Raw genomic sequence first — 14,886 nt, 5'->3', positions numbered from 1 at the left:
GCGTTATTTCCTGACTTTCACAAAAGACCAAAAATAAACGCTTTACATGTATTTTTCAGCAACTTCGTCAAATAATTTTATAGCTTTGTCGATCTCATCTACTTCGAAAGTTTCTTTACCTTTCGTGGGAGCACCATACCTTTTCTCAAACTTTTCAAGTAGTTCTGTTTCAGCAGCTCTCATATCGTTAACAAACACAACCTTAACTCTATTGACTGTAGAGTCATATCTACTACTTATATTAAATGTTCTTCCTATCTTATATCTCTTTGTATTGAAGTCCTTCGGTTTCTGAACGATGTAAAGTAAGCCTTCACTGCAACGTTCCGTATCGAATGAACCATATGTTATGAAATTATATCCAACAACTGGGTCAATCCATAACAAAACTATCGGTATAAGACTTTTGTCGATGAGATATGCTGTAGTTCCATAGAATCTTACCGATATCATCAGCTCAGGATTTCTTGTCAAAATTTTCTGAGTAGAAGCAATTCTAACCCAGTCGTGTGCTTTCTTTCCAGATAGTGTTAAAATGTCTGACAAAGAATATTTTTTGTATTTCTTTGAGTATCTTACGTTTAAATCACCAATTCTAACCACTTTGGTGTCATTGTCTATCTTTTTAACTGTTTCAAACTCAGTGCTTGTCATTTCCTGTTCTTACATACAAAATAAAAAAAAATATTTTAAAAAAACTAACGTTAATTTTATTTTTTCTATCTTGTATAAAAGATATGATTTCAGGGATTTTTTTTATGAAGTGTCAAAGTTCAGTTCGTCAAAAAAATACAGTTATATCATGAAATTTGGTCATTTTTTCACGATTTTCATGAGTTTTAGGCGACCCCTGTAAAAGTCGGGGTCGCAATTTTTTACGATTTTCGTAGAGTTTTAGGCGAGTGGTTTTTTTTACTACTCGCAATTTTTCACGATTTTCATAGAGTTTTTTTACGATTTTCGTACGGAATCTCGACCCGCGGTTTTCCTCGGGTCGCAAACATATGGGGAAATTCATGAAATTTGGTCATTTTTTCAGCAAAAATATATTTTAGATCTAACCAGGTCCCTCGGTCCCTCGGTCCCTCGGTCCCTCGGTCAAATGAACTTCTCTGAAAAAGTGTGACAACATGACATTTTGACAACAGTCCAGGAAATAGACTTCTTCGTCAATGTTTTGTTGAGACTTCCAGGGATTTTTTTTACGAAGTGTCAAAGTTCACTTCGTCACTCATAACAGTTATATAATGAAATTTGGTCATTTTACTCAGCAAAAATATATTTTAGGTGAAGAGGTGAGATCTCACCTGTTTTCTCACCTCTTTTCTCACCTCTTTTTCACAAGCGTTTTACATGAATTGTACGATGTATATTTGAAATCCTAAACAGTTTTGTAGCTTCTATTTCTTCTGTCAGTATGTCAAAAGTTTTAACTATGCCGAATGTTTCTTTATATTTCTTCTTGACATCAGATAGAAGGAAATCGTCAGCTGTTGGATAGTTTTTGTTCAGAAATGTCAACATGTCCATTTTATCTTCTGCTGGTTTCTCTGCTTCTTTCTTTAAATCTGCATAGTCGTTTCTCATTCTTTCTATCTCTTTGACGGAGTAGTTATATTTCCTCATTGCTGCTTTACATTTTGAACATTGTGGGTTCATTTTAGCATTGTACATTGAAATAAAACCTGCTAAAACAACTAAGGCGTCAATGGTTTTCTTTAACTCAAAAGTTGCTGGTTTTATCTGTTCGTTCCATACTTTACCTCTTTTATCTTTATCTCTTATCTGCCATACACATTTTGCAACTAACGAAACAAAGTTGTCGTAGGTCTTAAATTCTTCAGATTTGTATATGTCAGAGATTTTTATATACCATATCGCAGTCTTTGTCCATGACTTTGTGGTTGCAATGAAATCCAAGAAACTCATAGTTTACCTTACGTATGAACTTCTTGGTTTCTACTGAGTCAGTTGCTTTGACTTCTATTTCATCGAATTCAGGAATAGTAAGCTTTTGTTGTTGTATTTCAGGAAGTTTAGGTAGATGGTCAATAATATCCTGCATTTCATAAAGATATTCTTCATTTGTTTCATCTTTCGCACTACAGTCTAAATCTCCTTGGAGAAGTTCCTGCTTTATCTTCTGGATTTCTGTTTCGAAAGTATATGAAGAAGGAATGAAGCTTTTCATCTCTACTAACATAGATGTTGGGTTCATGACTAACGAGTTTGGTGCTGTTGTTGCTAACATGTTCTTACAATAAAAATAAAAAATATTTTTTTTAAAAAACTAACTTTTTATTTTATTTCGGGAAAATTCATGAAAATTCAACGGGTGAGAAAAGAGGTGAAAAAAGAGGTGAGATCTCACCACTTCACCTAAAATATATTTTTTGGTCCGGGAACAACAAAATGAACGAGTTTTGGTTGAAAAATACGGTGGAGCCACTTTTGGCTCGACCTCAAAACAAGCATTTTGTGAAGAATATACCAATCGCCGGAATTCCGGCTATTGCTTTTTATACAAAACATTGACGATGAAGTCTTGACAAAACAAGCATTTTGTGAAGAATATACCACCCCGCGGAATTCCGGCGGTTGCTTTTTTATACAAAACATTTACGAAGAAGTCTCAACAAAACAAGCATTTCGTGAAGAATATACCACCCCGCGGAATTCCGGCGGGTGCTTTTTATACAAAACATTGACGATGAAGTCTTGACAAAACAAGCATTTTGTGAAGAATATACCAATCGCCGGAATTCCGGCTATTGCTTTTTATACAAAACATTGACGATGAAGTCTTGGCAAAACATGTACGATGAAGTTTATTTCCTGTGTTGTTGTCAAAATGTCATGTTGTCACACTTTTTCAGAGAAGTTTAAATTACCTGGTGACCTGGTGACGTAGTGACACCTAAAAACCATCTAACCTAAAATATATTTTTGCCGAATTCAATAAAAAGAAATGGTTCATTTACTCACAATATTTTTGTACAAAACGACCCCAAACTTTTAACTTCTTTTCTGCAGCTTCTAATGAAATTTTAGCGAGTTCATATTCTCTAAATTCTCTCTTTAAATCTTCTTGTTCCCATTGGTCTAGTTCGTATGGAGAATCTCTATAACCAGAACATATCTCACGTTCATGTTCTATTTGTTTTTCGCACTTTTTTCTAACTTCTTCTTCGAACAAAGGTTTTGCATTCTCTACTGTATCTTCAAGTTCTTCTTCATCTAATTTCTCATGAACTTTCTTGTCTATGGAGTCCAGAATTTTTCCAACTGCTATGCAATATTTTGGAGAAGCCCACATTGCTATATAGTTTACGAGTCTTGGGTCTACATACGTTCCTCTAACCTGTTTGATTTCATCGGGAATTCCTGCATTAACATTGTATAAAAAGCAACCCGCGGAATTCCGCGGGGTGGTATATTCTTCACAAAATGCCTTAAAATACTCTTCCCAGGACTTATTTTCCAACAACCTTCTAAAGTCTTTCCTAAACTGCTGACACATCTTTGTTGCATTTATATAACCATCCTTGTCTCTACGTAAGACTTCAATACCGTTGTAAGTGCCTTTTGTGAATGTTTCGCCATTAGATTTGTTCGTGAACGTTTTTGCTTCGACTGTCATACTGTTCTTACAATAAAAATAAAAAATATTTTTTGGTGGTACGTCGGACATTCGTTTGTGGCTTAACCGTCGGACCACAACGATAAAAATCTCATTTTAACTCACTTTTTTCTATCTTAAGGAAATTCATGAAAATTCACCTGTTGAATTTTGTATAAAAAGCACCCCGCGGAATTCCGCGGGGTGGTATATTCTTCACAAAATGCTTGTTTTGAGGTCGAGCCATTTTTGGCTCCACCTCTTTTTTCAACCAAAACTCATTTTTCAATACTTTTTCAGCACTTTTCCGTAGTTGTATATGAAAGACAATTCGAGATAAAAGTCATAGTACAATGGTATTATATGCTGCACACCGTTTGTTGTGAACCAGACTTGAAAGTCAGAGAAACTGTTACTAGGTGGTTCGTAGAATTTAGAAGCAAAGTCATAAAAGTCCTTACCGATACACAGAAAACTGTTGTTGCTTGAACTGAAACTTGCATGACACATGACATTTTGAGGGTCAAACACGTTTCTATAAACTGTCAAATCTGCTGGTGGAGTATAAATTTAAATGGACCATCTGGTGGTAATGGTTCGTTCTGGTTTAGTAACCGAAGAAATTGCGCCAAGAACGTTTGTCTACTCCCCAATATAAAAACTCTGTATCTCTTTGGAGGGTTAATTTTCAATCTTTTGAAATGAAACGGTGGGAGTTCATCTTGTCTATTCTAGTTTCAGATAGTATGTTCCATTTAGTAAAGAGTCGTATTTTTCTTGAAATTCCCAATAGTATTTGTTTATCTGAGTTTGAAAGTCATTTAGAGTTTTCTCAAGACTTTCGTCTGAACGAACCGTAAAAGATTCTCATTTCATCAAATTTTTCCTATAGACCATCAGAAACCTTTGTACTGCCCATGAAAAATATACTGCGAACATAAACGCGTTAGTTCTATTTGAAAAAACAAAACTCTTCTAATCCTATTGCCTTTGCATCTGAAGGACTTGAAGCCAACGAACTGGATAGTCAAACCTGTAAGCTCGGGATGAAATTTCTTCATCTGAAATATTCCTACCAGCATTTGTTAAAGATATAGTCTAAGCGTTTTGTATTCTGCTACTTTTTGTTTCTTTGTTTTTCAACCTGAAGCATTTAATATATGTAAAAAATATATGTTTTAAAATGGTATGCCATATAGCTTCTTGAATTTGTTAAGAAGTATTTGAACGTATTTTTCATCTGATTCTAGTGTTTACATTAGCATAGCCCGCCTTAGTAAAATATACTTTTAATTTCCTATAGTTTACGCCGTATATAAAAGTAGAAAGAGTCTTGTTCTTCCTATAGTAGTAAAACTCAAACGTATGCTCGCCATAGGCTGTAATTTCAATTGTTCATCTTCTAGTTCGTCGACAAATTCGAATACAAAATTCTCCAAATTTGCCTTTGTTCTTATGTTTTCAGAACGAGTGACCCAAGTAAGTTTTCAAGTCTATTGTCGTTTCTTATATGGTTTATATGGTCTACAAAAGGTAAATTGTTAGGATTCAGTATTAAAATGTAGTTGCAATGACAAACATGTTTAAAATAGTATTTTCCACCCATCTTCATCATAGCATATCCGTTATTTCGCTCCCATTCGCTTAAAACTCTTTTTGTCTTTTGTTTCTGACTTCAAATGACTCACAACAGTGAATTTTCATATTCTCATCTAACAAACAAGTTTCCCAACGGTCTTCTCCAACAAACTCAGCGTACATTTCAAATAAAATAAAAAATAATTTTTTCCTTTACTTTTACATAACCGCCCGCTACCATAAGTCTTTGACGCCAACCCATACACAGCTAATGAAGGTTGACTTGGTTTAGTTTGAAAACTAACACTTTGGTTTTGGTTATCTTCAGGTTTTGGCTTCCCTTCTTCTATCTGTTTTCGTCACTTTCCGGTTCATTTGACTTTACCCTCACTTGCTGGAATAGTTGTGTCGTTAGGTATCTTCATAATGTCATATGCCATTTGTTTTTGTTTTCCTTCAACTTTTGTGTTGTTGTTAAAGTTTAGAATATTTTCGACTCTAAGTCAATGAGATGTTTCTATAATGAACTGTTGGTCAGTGAATAAACTTTTCCATCTGTTGTCTCGAAAGCTCCTTCAGACTTTCAATATTTTTATTGTGAGAGTCTGTTTCTTTTTTTTGAAACTAGCCGTTCCATTTTTATGAAAAGTGACTTTATTAGTTTGGTTTGTATTTCCAGACCTGCACTTTCTATTATTGAATTTTTCTTCTTCATCTGTAAGTTCTTTGACATGTTTTTGACAATGGTTCTGAAACTTTTGTTTGTGGTGTCAAATCTACCGTTTCAACTTCTTCGGTCATTTCATCTCAGTAAAAATTTTTAGTTTGGTTTGTTTCAACTGGTTGTTTAGGTTTTTTAAGTCGGTCTAAAACTTCCTGAGGTATAGGAAGAACTTGACAAACACGTTGTGTAACTGCTGGAAGCCGAACAAATCCATCTTGAACCCATTTGTCTCAATGCTGTATTGTTCATTTCATTCTCAGTAAAAAACTTTTACATTCCCCACGTTGAGTGTGGTTGCGGTTGGTTATTGTTTACCCAATGTTGTGCATGGTTATATCCTCTGTTAAAGAATCTTTCACCTTGGTCCATATAGTGTCCTGCTTGGTTATAGTAGTCATTTGCTTTGTTTATAATAGTTTCCTGCTTGTCTGGAAACATTGTCATCCATCCTTGAACTTTTCCTCTTGTTTCAGGATTTGGAATAAGATTTGTGCATCTCGTGCTACATCCCAACCTTTCTGTACAGTTTGTATTTAATAGGTTGTGCTTTCTCTTTAAGTATACCTAATGTACTCAAAATCTTCCTTCCAACTCCAATACACCTCTGGCTATTGTTCCCACTGCGGGCAAAAATCTAGATGCAACTCCTGCTAACGCGCCAAATAAAAACCCATTTCTTATAGGATAAAAATGACGAATCCAAACAAGGACCCCTATGTTTTTAAAGCGACAAAGAAAGCACTCATGGTAAAAATCTTTAGTTCAACACCAAATGCTTGGTTTATGGATATCTTGGAAAACATTCCGAGGTATAGAGAAGATGGACCTCCATACTGGCTAATATTTGTCGTCAAAACACAAGATACTGTGAAGCCATACCATTATGGTCCAAAAATATTTTAGATGTGAAAACTGCTTTGACAATATTCGTTGACAAATACCATCCAACAAAACTGACATCTGACTATGAAAGTTCTTTCAAATCAGACGATATTAAAAACTATCTGCGTTCAAAAATGTAAACCAATATTTCATTGTCGACCAAAACCATTTGCTCTTGTGTTCATTGACGGTTGTATAAAAATGTTAAGAGACTTAAACCAACCACAGGTGGTGAAAGCATGAAATGTCATATGACGACAAAATATAGACACTTCTCCATGGCAAAGATGAGACAAGTTTTAAATATTTACAATAGCCGTAAACAAAAAAAGTTTGGGAAACCATTCCCCGAGAAGAAATGAAAAACAACCCTGACTTAGAGAAAGACTATATATTTAATAATTTAGTCAAAAGAGACAAACAAGAAAGAATGCCGGGCTTCAAACTTCAGAAAGGTGACAAAGTAAAAATAGAAATACCTAAACGCGACCCATATGAAAATACTATTGACTATGACAACAATGGGAACCCGACAGGTACTCACATTCGTGTTCGTAAAAATAGAAGAAAGTATACAAGAAATATTATGAATGTTTTAGGCAAAACATTGGCAAAATGTACATACTGCAAGCAGAAGATAAAACTACTATTGTCAGACCTCGTTTCAAACTTGTCAAAGTTCAAGGTGGTATACTTTCAAAGACAGTTCCTAACAAATATAAGACAACTCCAGACGAATATGCTAAAGAAGTTGAAAATGACGACTAAGCATTTCTATACCATGCGTAAACTGTCATGTAAGGTGGCATGTAGTCTTTACTTTGTCCCGTTGTTTGCGTATACCCTGAAACGAAATGTGTATGGTCTCCTCCTACCTCAGTGTTATCCAAGTAACAATTTATAGCAAACTGAACGTTGTCTTTAACATCATATCCTTTACCTTTTGTCATTCCTGTCCAATCCCAATATTTATGCCTATGCCCACCTTCTCGAGATGTAGTTAAACTTACGTAGTGACTGTGCGCAGGTAAATTTGCACCTGAAATCGTTTTACTTCCACCTGTTTCCTTTGAAGAGTTTGCACAATACAAAAACCTGTCGACTATTTGAGTCCAAGTTCCAAAACCAAGTACTACTTCTGGTCTGGTAGAGTTCATTGACGTATAAATAGAGCCTATAGGATATAATGTTTGAAGTATTTCTGTCTTTAATGTTTGAAGCTCTGTTTTGTCTGCTTTCTTGTCATATAAATCTTGAGCAGTGAATTTAACTTTATTTTCATCCTCCATGACATAAACATCTTTACATCTAATGTTTCTCATCGTCGTTATGTCGTCATCCGATGTTAAACCTTGTGGAAAGTTAGGAGGTTTACAATATAATGCATCCCCACCAGTTTCTTCAACCGTTCCTTCAATACTTTCTATAGCAACAGTTGTAAAACTTGTATGTGTATGAGTCTTATTTGCTTTCTTTTCAAGGCTAACGTTTAAGTCTGTTATTTCAGATATAGAATGTGTATGTCCAACGGCACTTTTCCTGTTTAAGGTTTCTTGTAAGTTTGTAATATTTGCAATGGTATGTGTATGTCCAACGGCACTTTTCCTGTTTAAGGTTTCTTGTAAGTTTGTAATATTTGCAATGGTATGTGTATGTCCAACGTCACTTTTCCTGTTTAAGGTTTCTTGTAAGTTTGTAATATTTGCAATGGTATGTGTATGAGTCTTTTTAGAATATTCTTTGTCAGCTCTTGTCACTTCACTTGACATTTTATTGTCAACATATGTTTTGTCCGCTAGTTCAGGATGAGTATGTTCTTTCGTTGCATATGTTGCATCTGCTCTGTCATGTTCTTCTTGAACTTTTTCAATGACATATTCTTTGTCAGCTTTGTTGTCAACATCTGCTTTCAAAAGAAGTTCAGATATAGGTTTCTCGTTTAAAGTTCCTTTTGTTGGATTTATACAAACAGTATGGTTCTTCTTGTCTTGAAATAGAAACTCATCTGTCATTGGGTTTAATGTCAGTTTTAAGTTTCCTTCTTTCAATGACTCAGATATCTTAGAATAGTTTGAAAAGTTTGTTGTGTTCTTATTTAGAGCTTGTATAATGAGTTGTCGGTTGTGTTGTATTTCTCTCATAGACGCTGTTTCATTTGACATTTTTATTCTAGATAAAATATGCTTTCAATAGAAAAAGAAAATTCTAGAGTTGCTACAACTAAACCATTAGATGAACTTTTTACCAATGTAGGTCAAAAGTTTGAGACAGAGACCGTAAAGCATGAAGGCTATCGTTTTGACTACCCGTTAAGATGGTTAAGAGACCCATCCGTCACAAAAGCTATTGGCTTTCGTAGAATGAAGTTCATTTCAGAAGCCATACATGGTTTCCCATTTACAGTCGGTTTTGAAGTTCGATACTATAACAAAGAAAAACGTATGTATGAGAAATTTGAACAGGGAAAACTTTTACAAGTGAATTTGCTTGTAAACTTAGAAACAACTCTTCAAGCTTTTCAAGAAAAAATAAACGATATCTATATCGAATATGCAACCAGTATAACATTGACGAGGGAGAGTACCATCTCGATATTATTTATGACAGGAAAATGCAACTGTTAAAATCAATAGAATAGAAGACCTTGGAAAACGTTTATATTTCTACAAAATATAACAACTTGGCATGGTATAGATTATGAGGATGTTAATCAGCCTGCAGAATATCCAGTACACCCGGACTTTTATGAAGTCGAAAACCCTAATGGAAATATGAAAATGTTTTCGACCCAGATGCTATTATCGTTCATGCTTCATTTTCTGGCGCCCAAAACTCTTTTTTATGCTTGGCAAATGACTTTTACGAAAAACCTACAAAGCTATATGAACCACCAAGTGGAAGTATTTCAGACTTTCAAGTATGGTTTACAACAGATGGAAGAAAGAGAATAGTTCCATTATACCATGCGTTTTACTTAGAACTTAGTTTCATATACAACTACTATCGAACGATAAAAATATAATTTTTAATACGGTTGAGGTGTTGGATTTGGTTGCCAACTAGACTGTGGTGCAGGTTCAGGCTGTTGTATAACAGGAGCTTGTTTCTTCTGGTTCAGGGTCTTTAGGTATAATACCAACGAACTGACCTACTCTTTTACCAATATTTTTGACTCCGTTCCAAATTCTCTTCCTACGGTTTTTATTCATTCCATATACCTCTTCCAACATTTCGAAAGAAGTTTCCTATCTTACTGAAGAAACCATTTTACTATATGTAAAAATCTAATGTCCGCCTAGTCTCTTACGTTTCCTTCTGAGTTCCATAGCATTTTTTAACTGGAGCTCATACATTCTATTTCTTCCTCTGGTAGAAAACATACTCTGGTCAACTCCTGTGTTCGCGTCATCTGCATAGAGTTGTTTATATCCCACTTCGGGGTTTGTATAAAACTCTTTCCATCTCATATTTGCATACCATGGTGGTAAGCCTAACGCAGCGTCATTTGACATGGCAGTTTGCATTTGTACATCTGTTGGCACTTGACCATAGTTTTGCCATTGCAGTTTGTATTCTAACTTCATTTGGAATATTCTCTGGGTTTGGTTGTCCAGGTTGCTGTGCATTTGCTAAGTTCTGTGCGTCCATTTAATATTAGATAAAAATATCTCTTACGAGTACATATGCTGAACATTTGCAGACATTGGTTCATCTTCATATTCTCTTACTTCTCTTGCCACGTCAAAAAGTAAATGACACAATGGAAAAAAACCTAAAACAAGTTAGTCCTATTTTCAAACCACATTACTTACTAGTAAAATTTCTTTTTATGACACTTTTTCCGGTTTATAGGACCTCTCTCATATTCTATCTTGTCATATCTAAACTCATAGTCATGTATGTCCTCTAACCATCTCATGACACTTTCCAAACCACTTTTATCGGATGTAAAGTAAAAGCATGGATGGTTATGTAAAACGTCTAAAGTTTCTAAAGAGTCTCTCAAAGTCCAGTCTACTTGGTATTGAAAATCGTATGTGTTATTAGAACGGCGGGTCTACTATAAAGAAAACATTTTCCTTGTCTTTAAATTTTTCATACAACTCTGTCCAATACATCTCACAAACTCTATACCCTCAATATATTTTTCTATGTTCTCTTTGAAAACATTTGTATAGTTAAGATATAAAACGTTTGACATAAGTGTTTTCAATGTCATGAACTCTTATAGAACCACTATATAATAGTCTAGCAGATATACTATCCCAGTCTATATACTCTGCTTTTTTCAAAACCTCTCTGACAATATTTTTCTTATCTAATGGTATACGTTCCATCTTGCCTATAGGTATCTTTTCTTTTAACTCTTTCAATATTTTGTTAGTGTCTGGTATATGTTTGAGACGGTTCATATAGTTGTCGAAGTCATTGCATATAATCTTTGAGTCTGGGAATATTGTATGGCACAAATGGGATATATAGAAACTTCCACCGAACAAATCTACAAATGTTAGACCATTCGGTAGTTTCTTAAGTTCTCTCAATAGAATATCTTTACATCTACTCTTATTTCCAAAGAAGGGTAACGGTGGTTTTGTAAAATTCATTTTATATATATATAATAAAAATGTTTTTACCTGAAAAGTGACAGAAAAGGCTTCTCAAAGTATACTTCCTTGGAACGCCCGTAACTTTTCCTGTAGCGACGATAGACCCTTACTTGTCCGGACAAAGTTGTACTATTTTTTTTACCGAAAAGTCAACGACAACGACTTTCAAAAATTTTATGGGCTAGAAGGGGCGCAGCCCCTGGGAAGCCCCCTATACCCAAAAAAACCTCATTTTATACTTCATTTTATACTAAACATCTTCAGGGGCTAGAGGGCACGAAGTGCCTGGAGGCCCCACTACCTTTTTTTTTTTTTTTTTTTACTATGTGTAAAGGATCTCGATGTCTATATGCTTTAAATAAAATTAAATAAAATGAGATAAAAAATTAAAATGGACAAGAAGATATATGGAAATGTAATTTGTATTGTATTGGTTGTTGGCAAAATGATTTTAATACAGATTTAAGGATTTGGAATGGATTTGAAATTAAATGATTTTTATTCAAGGAATAATAAGATTTTGAACTGGTTTTTATTTTGAGAATGTAAACTCCTTCCATAGGATATGTATTAGAAAGATCAATTTTAAACTTTTTGAAAGAATTGTTTTTTTGTTGAGTGATTTTCTCTCATTTGATAATATATTTAAGTTGGCGTATCTTACGCCCTTCCAAAAATATGTATTAGAAAGATCAATGTCAAACTTTTTGAAAGAATTGTTTTTTTGTTGAGTGATTTTCTCTCATTTGATAATATATTTAAGTTGGCGTATCTTACGCCCTTCCAAATATTTCTTAAAAATTTAAATTTGTCTCATCTCCTACTCTTAATTTAAAAAAATTTCAAAATCCATAATAGTAAACATTTCTTATTTTTATTTAAATCTGAAAAAAATAAATTTAAACAATTTCTCTACACACGACGGTTTCGGCGGTTTTCAGAATGGTTGACAACTGAATTCATCAGGATAATGTCGGTTGGGGTGCCCTTCTTGGCCTCCTGAGTACTCACCAAGATACCCCCAGCTCCCGCAAAACACCTCCCATAGGTGAGCATTAACTGATGAAGTTATTGACAACTTTATCTGATTTTTTTCTTTGTTTTTTTGTTAAGATTTCTTAACCAAAGACTCGAAAACAAAACTTCGCTTCAAGTTGCTGTCTTCCCAGTTACTCTGTCGCAATCTTTTGTCTGATTGCGTGCAAAGTTCTGCTCCTTTGAGACTTTGCCCGACAGATGCATCTGGGAGACAGCACCCAAGCAGCTTATCGCTTCAAGTTGCTGTCTTCCCAGTTACTCTGTCGCAATCTTTTGTCTGATTGCGTGCAAAGTTCTGCTCCATGAATTTTCAAATATGTGCCATTTCAGGAGAGATAACAAGCTCATGCCTCCTGGAATGGCGGATTGTTCAACAATCTTCTTCTGATTGCAGAACTTTCAACCGACAAGAGTGCACAATACACTCTTGTCGCTCAAAGTTTTGCAATCACATTCTGATTGCAGAAGATTGTCTCATTCTGGGAGACATTCAGAGGCAATGTCTCCCGGAATGAGACACTGTGACCGACAAGAGTGCACAATACACTCTTGTCGGTTAAAGTTTCGCATTCAAGTTATGAATGGGGAACTTGATATCATTCTGGGAGACATGCAGTGACAATGTCTCCCGGAATGAGACACTGTAACCGACAAGAGTGCACAATACACTTAATGTTTTCAAATTTTCAGATTTAAATTTAATCTTTATTTTCATCATCATTTATAGTCTTGTTCCTTTATACAGTTATAATAAATTATCGTCAGATTCTAATATTTAAGATTCTTACTACTCAATTCAATATAATTATGTTAGTCACTCATATTCAGGAGAATAATTTAAAAATCTATAGCTCATATTTTGATAGTTATATATTTAGATGATATATATTGCAATTCCGGTTTCAACACGATTAAATGCCAAACCAAGACAAAATATATATGAATTTTCAAAATATCGATTTACATTAGAATCTATATCTAATTTTATCAATACACAAGTAGTGAATGTTCAATACATCTTTGAGCAACGTGAATAGCACAATTTTATAGGATTATTAGTTGATTATATAAAATATAAGCCAAATCGAATCTGCTGTATAGTACTTTAGTTTATCATTGAATGTTAAATGTGTTCATATAAATATTTGAGTCAGATATCGCATTTTCTAATTTCAAAATTTATCTCATGAAGTTAGAATTTATTTGATCATACAACATCATGTTAGTCAAACCAGAGTTCAATGGCGATTCTAAAATGGAACAAATGCTTGTTTTATCAAAATGTTAAAATATTAATCTAAAAAACTTAATATCTAACCAAACCATTCTAGAATTATTATATACAGGTATAGGCAATCTAAATGCACACGGAATTCGGAAAATTAAAAAGAATATTTATGAGATTATTAAATCTTATGTAATTCAATGAAAAGTAGATAATATGAATATCCATAGGCTATATATCAACATATGAGTTTTTGGTTTGACCAATACTATACTAATGTGATCAAATTAATCTGATTTCTTAGATTTTCATTTGAAGCATTTGCAGTAGTAGGGGTACCTTTATATATTAACATATTAAAAAATTGCGCTCCGATTCGCAGTTTCTTCATGATTTTGAGATTGCATTAGATTTCGCGATGCAGAAAAAAATCACTTTAGATTCCCGTCAAACTCTAAGTATAAGCATGTCTCTATATGTAGAAACTGTCTGCGCTATTTATTTCCCGGCTCAAAAAACCACGGTGTCTGTGTGAGGAAAATACCCATTTTAGGACCCTGGGTAGGGGGTCATGAAAATTTTCCAAGAGTTGGAAATATAGGGTATTTTATGTTATGAAAAAAAATATTTAGAATTTTAGAACAAAATAAATAGAAAAAATAGCATAACTTATGGATGTGCGTATATTAAATTTAATAAATTAAGAGAAATTATTTTTGGCGCCAGAATTATTCGTTAACTCTCAAATTTTTCTGAGTCAATAAGCCGCCAAAAAGTGTCATTTCTTTATAGGAAAGGAAACCTATTTGACGAACAATCCGGACACTAGTGCCTCAGCGAATTTCCCCAAACCCACCAATCCCCTCCCTGCTGTTGTGCACCATCGATGGAAAGTAAGTCATCAATAGTCTCTTTTCCTGATTTCAAGCTAACGTTAGATCATTCATGAAAGAAATCATTGCCTTTCATCAGCGACTTTCGTTATAACTGCGCTGCTCTCAAGTTCATCTTGAGAAATTTACGTAATAACTGAATTCCCAAAGTTCTTTAGGTGATCCAAAACACTGTAGCTGCTTGAACTTTGGACGAGCCTCGCACCCCAGAGAATAGAAATCCCAATCTTGCTCATGTTTAGTTGAATTAGTCTGCAGCAGTACAGCTCTGATACCACAAGATCGTGATGTATACAAAGTCACAACGCTATTTGATT

The 14,886-nt window shown here is 34.3% G+C and overlaps 3 protein-coding genes and 1 pseudogene across 4 annotated transcripts, besides 1 other annotated feature; 1 reads left to right on the top strand and 3 right to left on the bottom strand.

Annotated features, from left to right (window-relative positions):
* Positions 1–8,716: part of a mobile genetic element that runs on past the window's edge.
* Positions 43–1,674, bottom strand: TVAGG3_0145560 (annotated as a pseudogene). The gene has a single exon. A coding segment is annotated over exon 1 (1,632 nt).
* TVAGG3_0145550 (uncharacterized protein) lies at positions 2,978–3,640 on the bottom strand (the record flags this gene model as incomplete). Its single annotated transcript, XM_051224451.1, has 1 exon — positions 2,978–3,640. One exon carries the CDS (start codon positions 3,638–3,640, stop codon positions 2,978–2,980), a length of 663 nt encoding a protein of 220 aa, XP_051109437.1.
* Positions 8,717–8,983: 267 nt separating the features above from the next.
* Positions 8,984–9,223, top strand: TVAGG3_0145530 (uncharacterized protein; the record flags this gene model as incomplete). The annotated part of the gene is made up of 1 exon (XM_051224450.1): positions 8,984–9,223. A coding segment is annotated over one exon (240 nt), but the record flags the coding sequence as incomplete, so codon positions are not given.
* An 864-nt stretch (positions 9,224–10,087) lies between these two features.
* On the bottom strand, positions 10,088–10,429 carry TVAGG3_0145520 (uncharacterized protein; the record flags this gene model as incomplete). Its single annotated transcript, XM_051224449.1, has 1 exon — positions 10,088–10,429. The coding sequence occupies one exon, from the start codon at positions 10,427–10,429 to the stop codon at positions 10,088–10,090; it is 342 nt and encodes a 113-aa protein (XP_051109435.1).
* Between the last annotated feature and the right edge of the window lie 4,457 nt (positions 10,430–14,886).

Source organism: Trichomonas vaginalis, chromosome IV (assembly GCF_026262505.1).
Source record: "Trichomonas vaginalis G3 chromosome IV, whole genome shotgun sequence".
NCBI lineage: Eukaryota > Parabasalia > Trichomonadida > Trichomonadidae > Trichomonas > Trichomonas vaginalis.
Note: the sequence above shows the minus strand (reverse complement) of the source record. Positions and strands in the feature narration are given on the sequence as shown.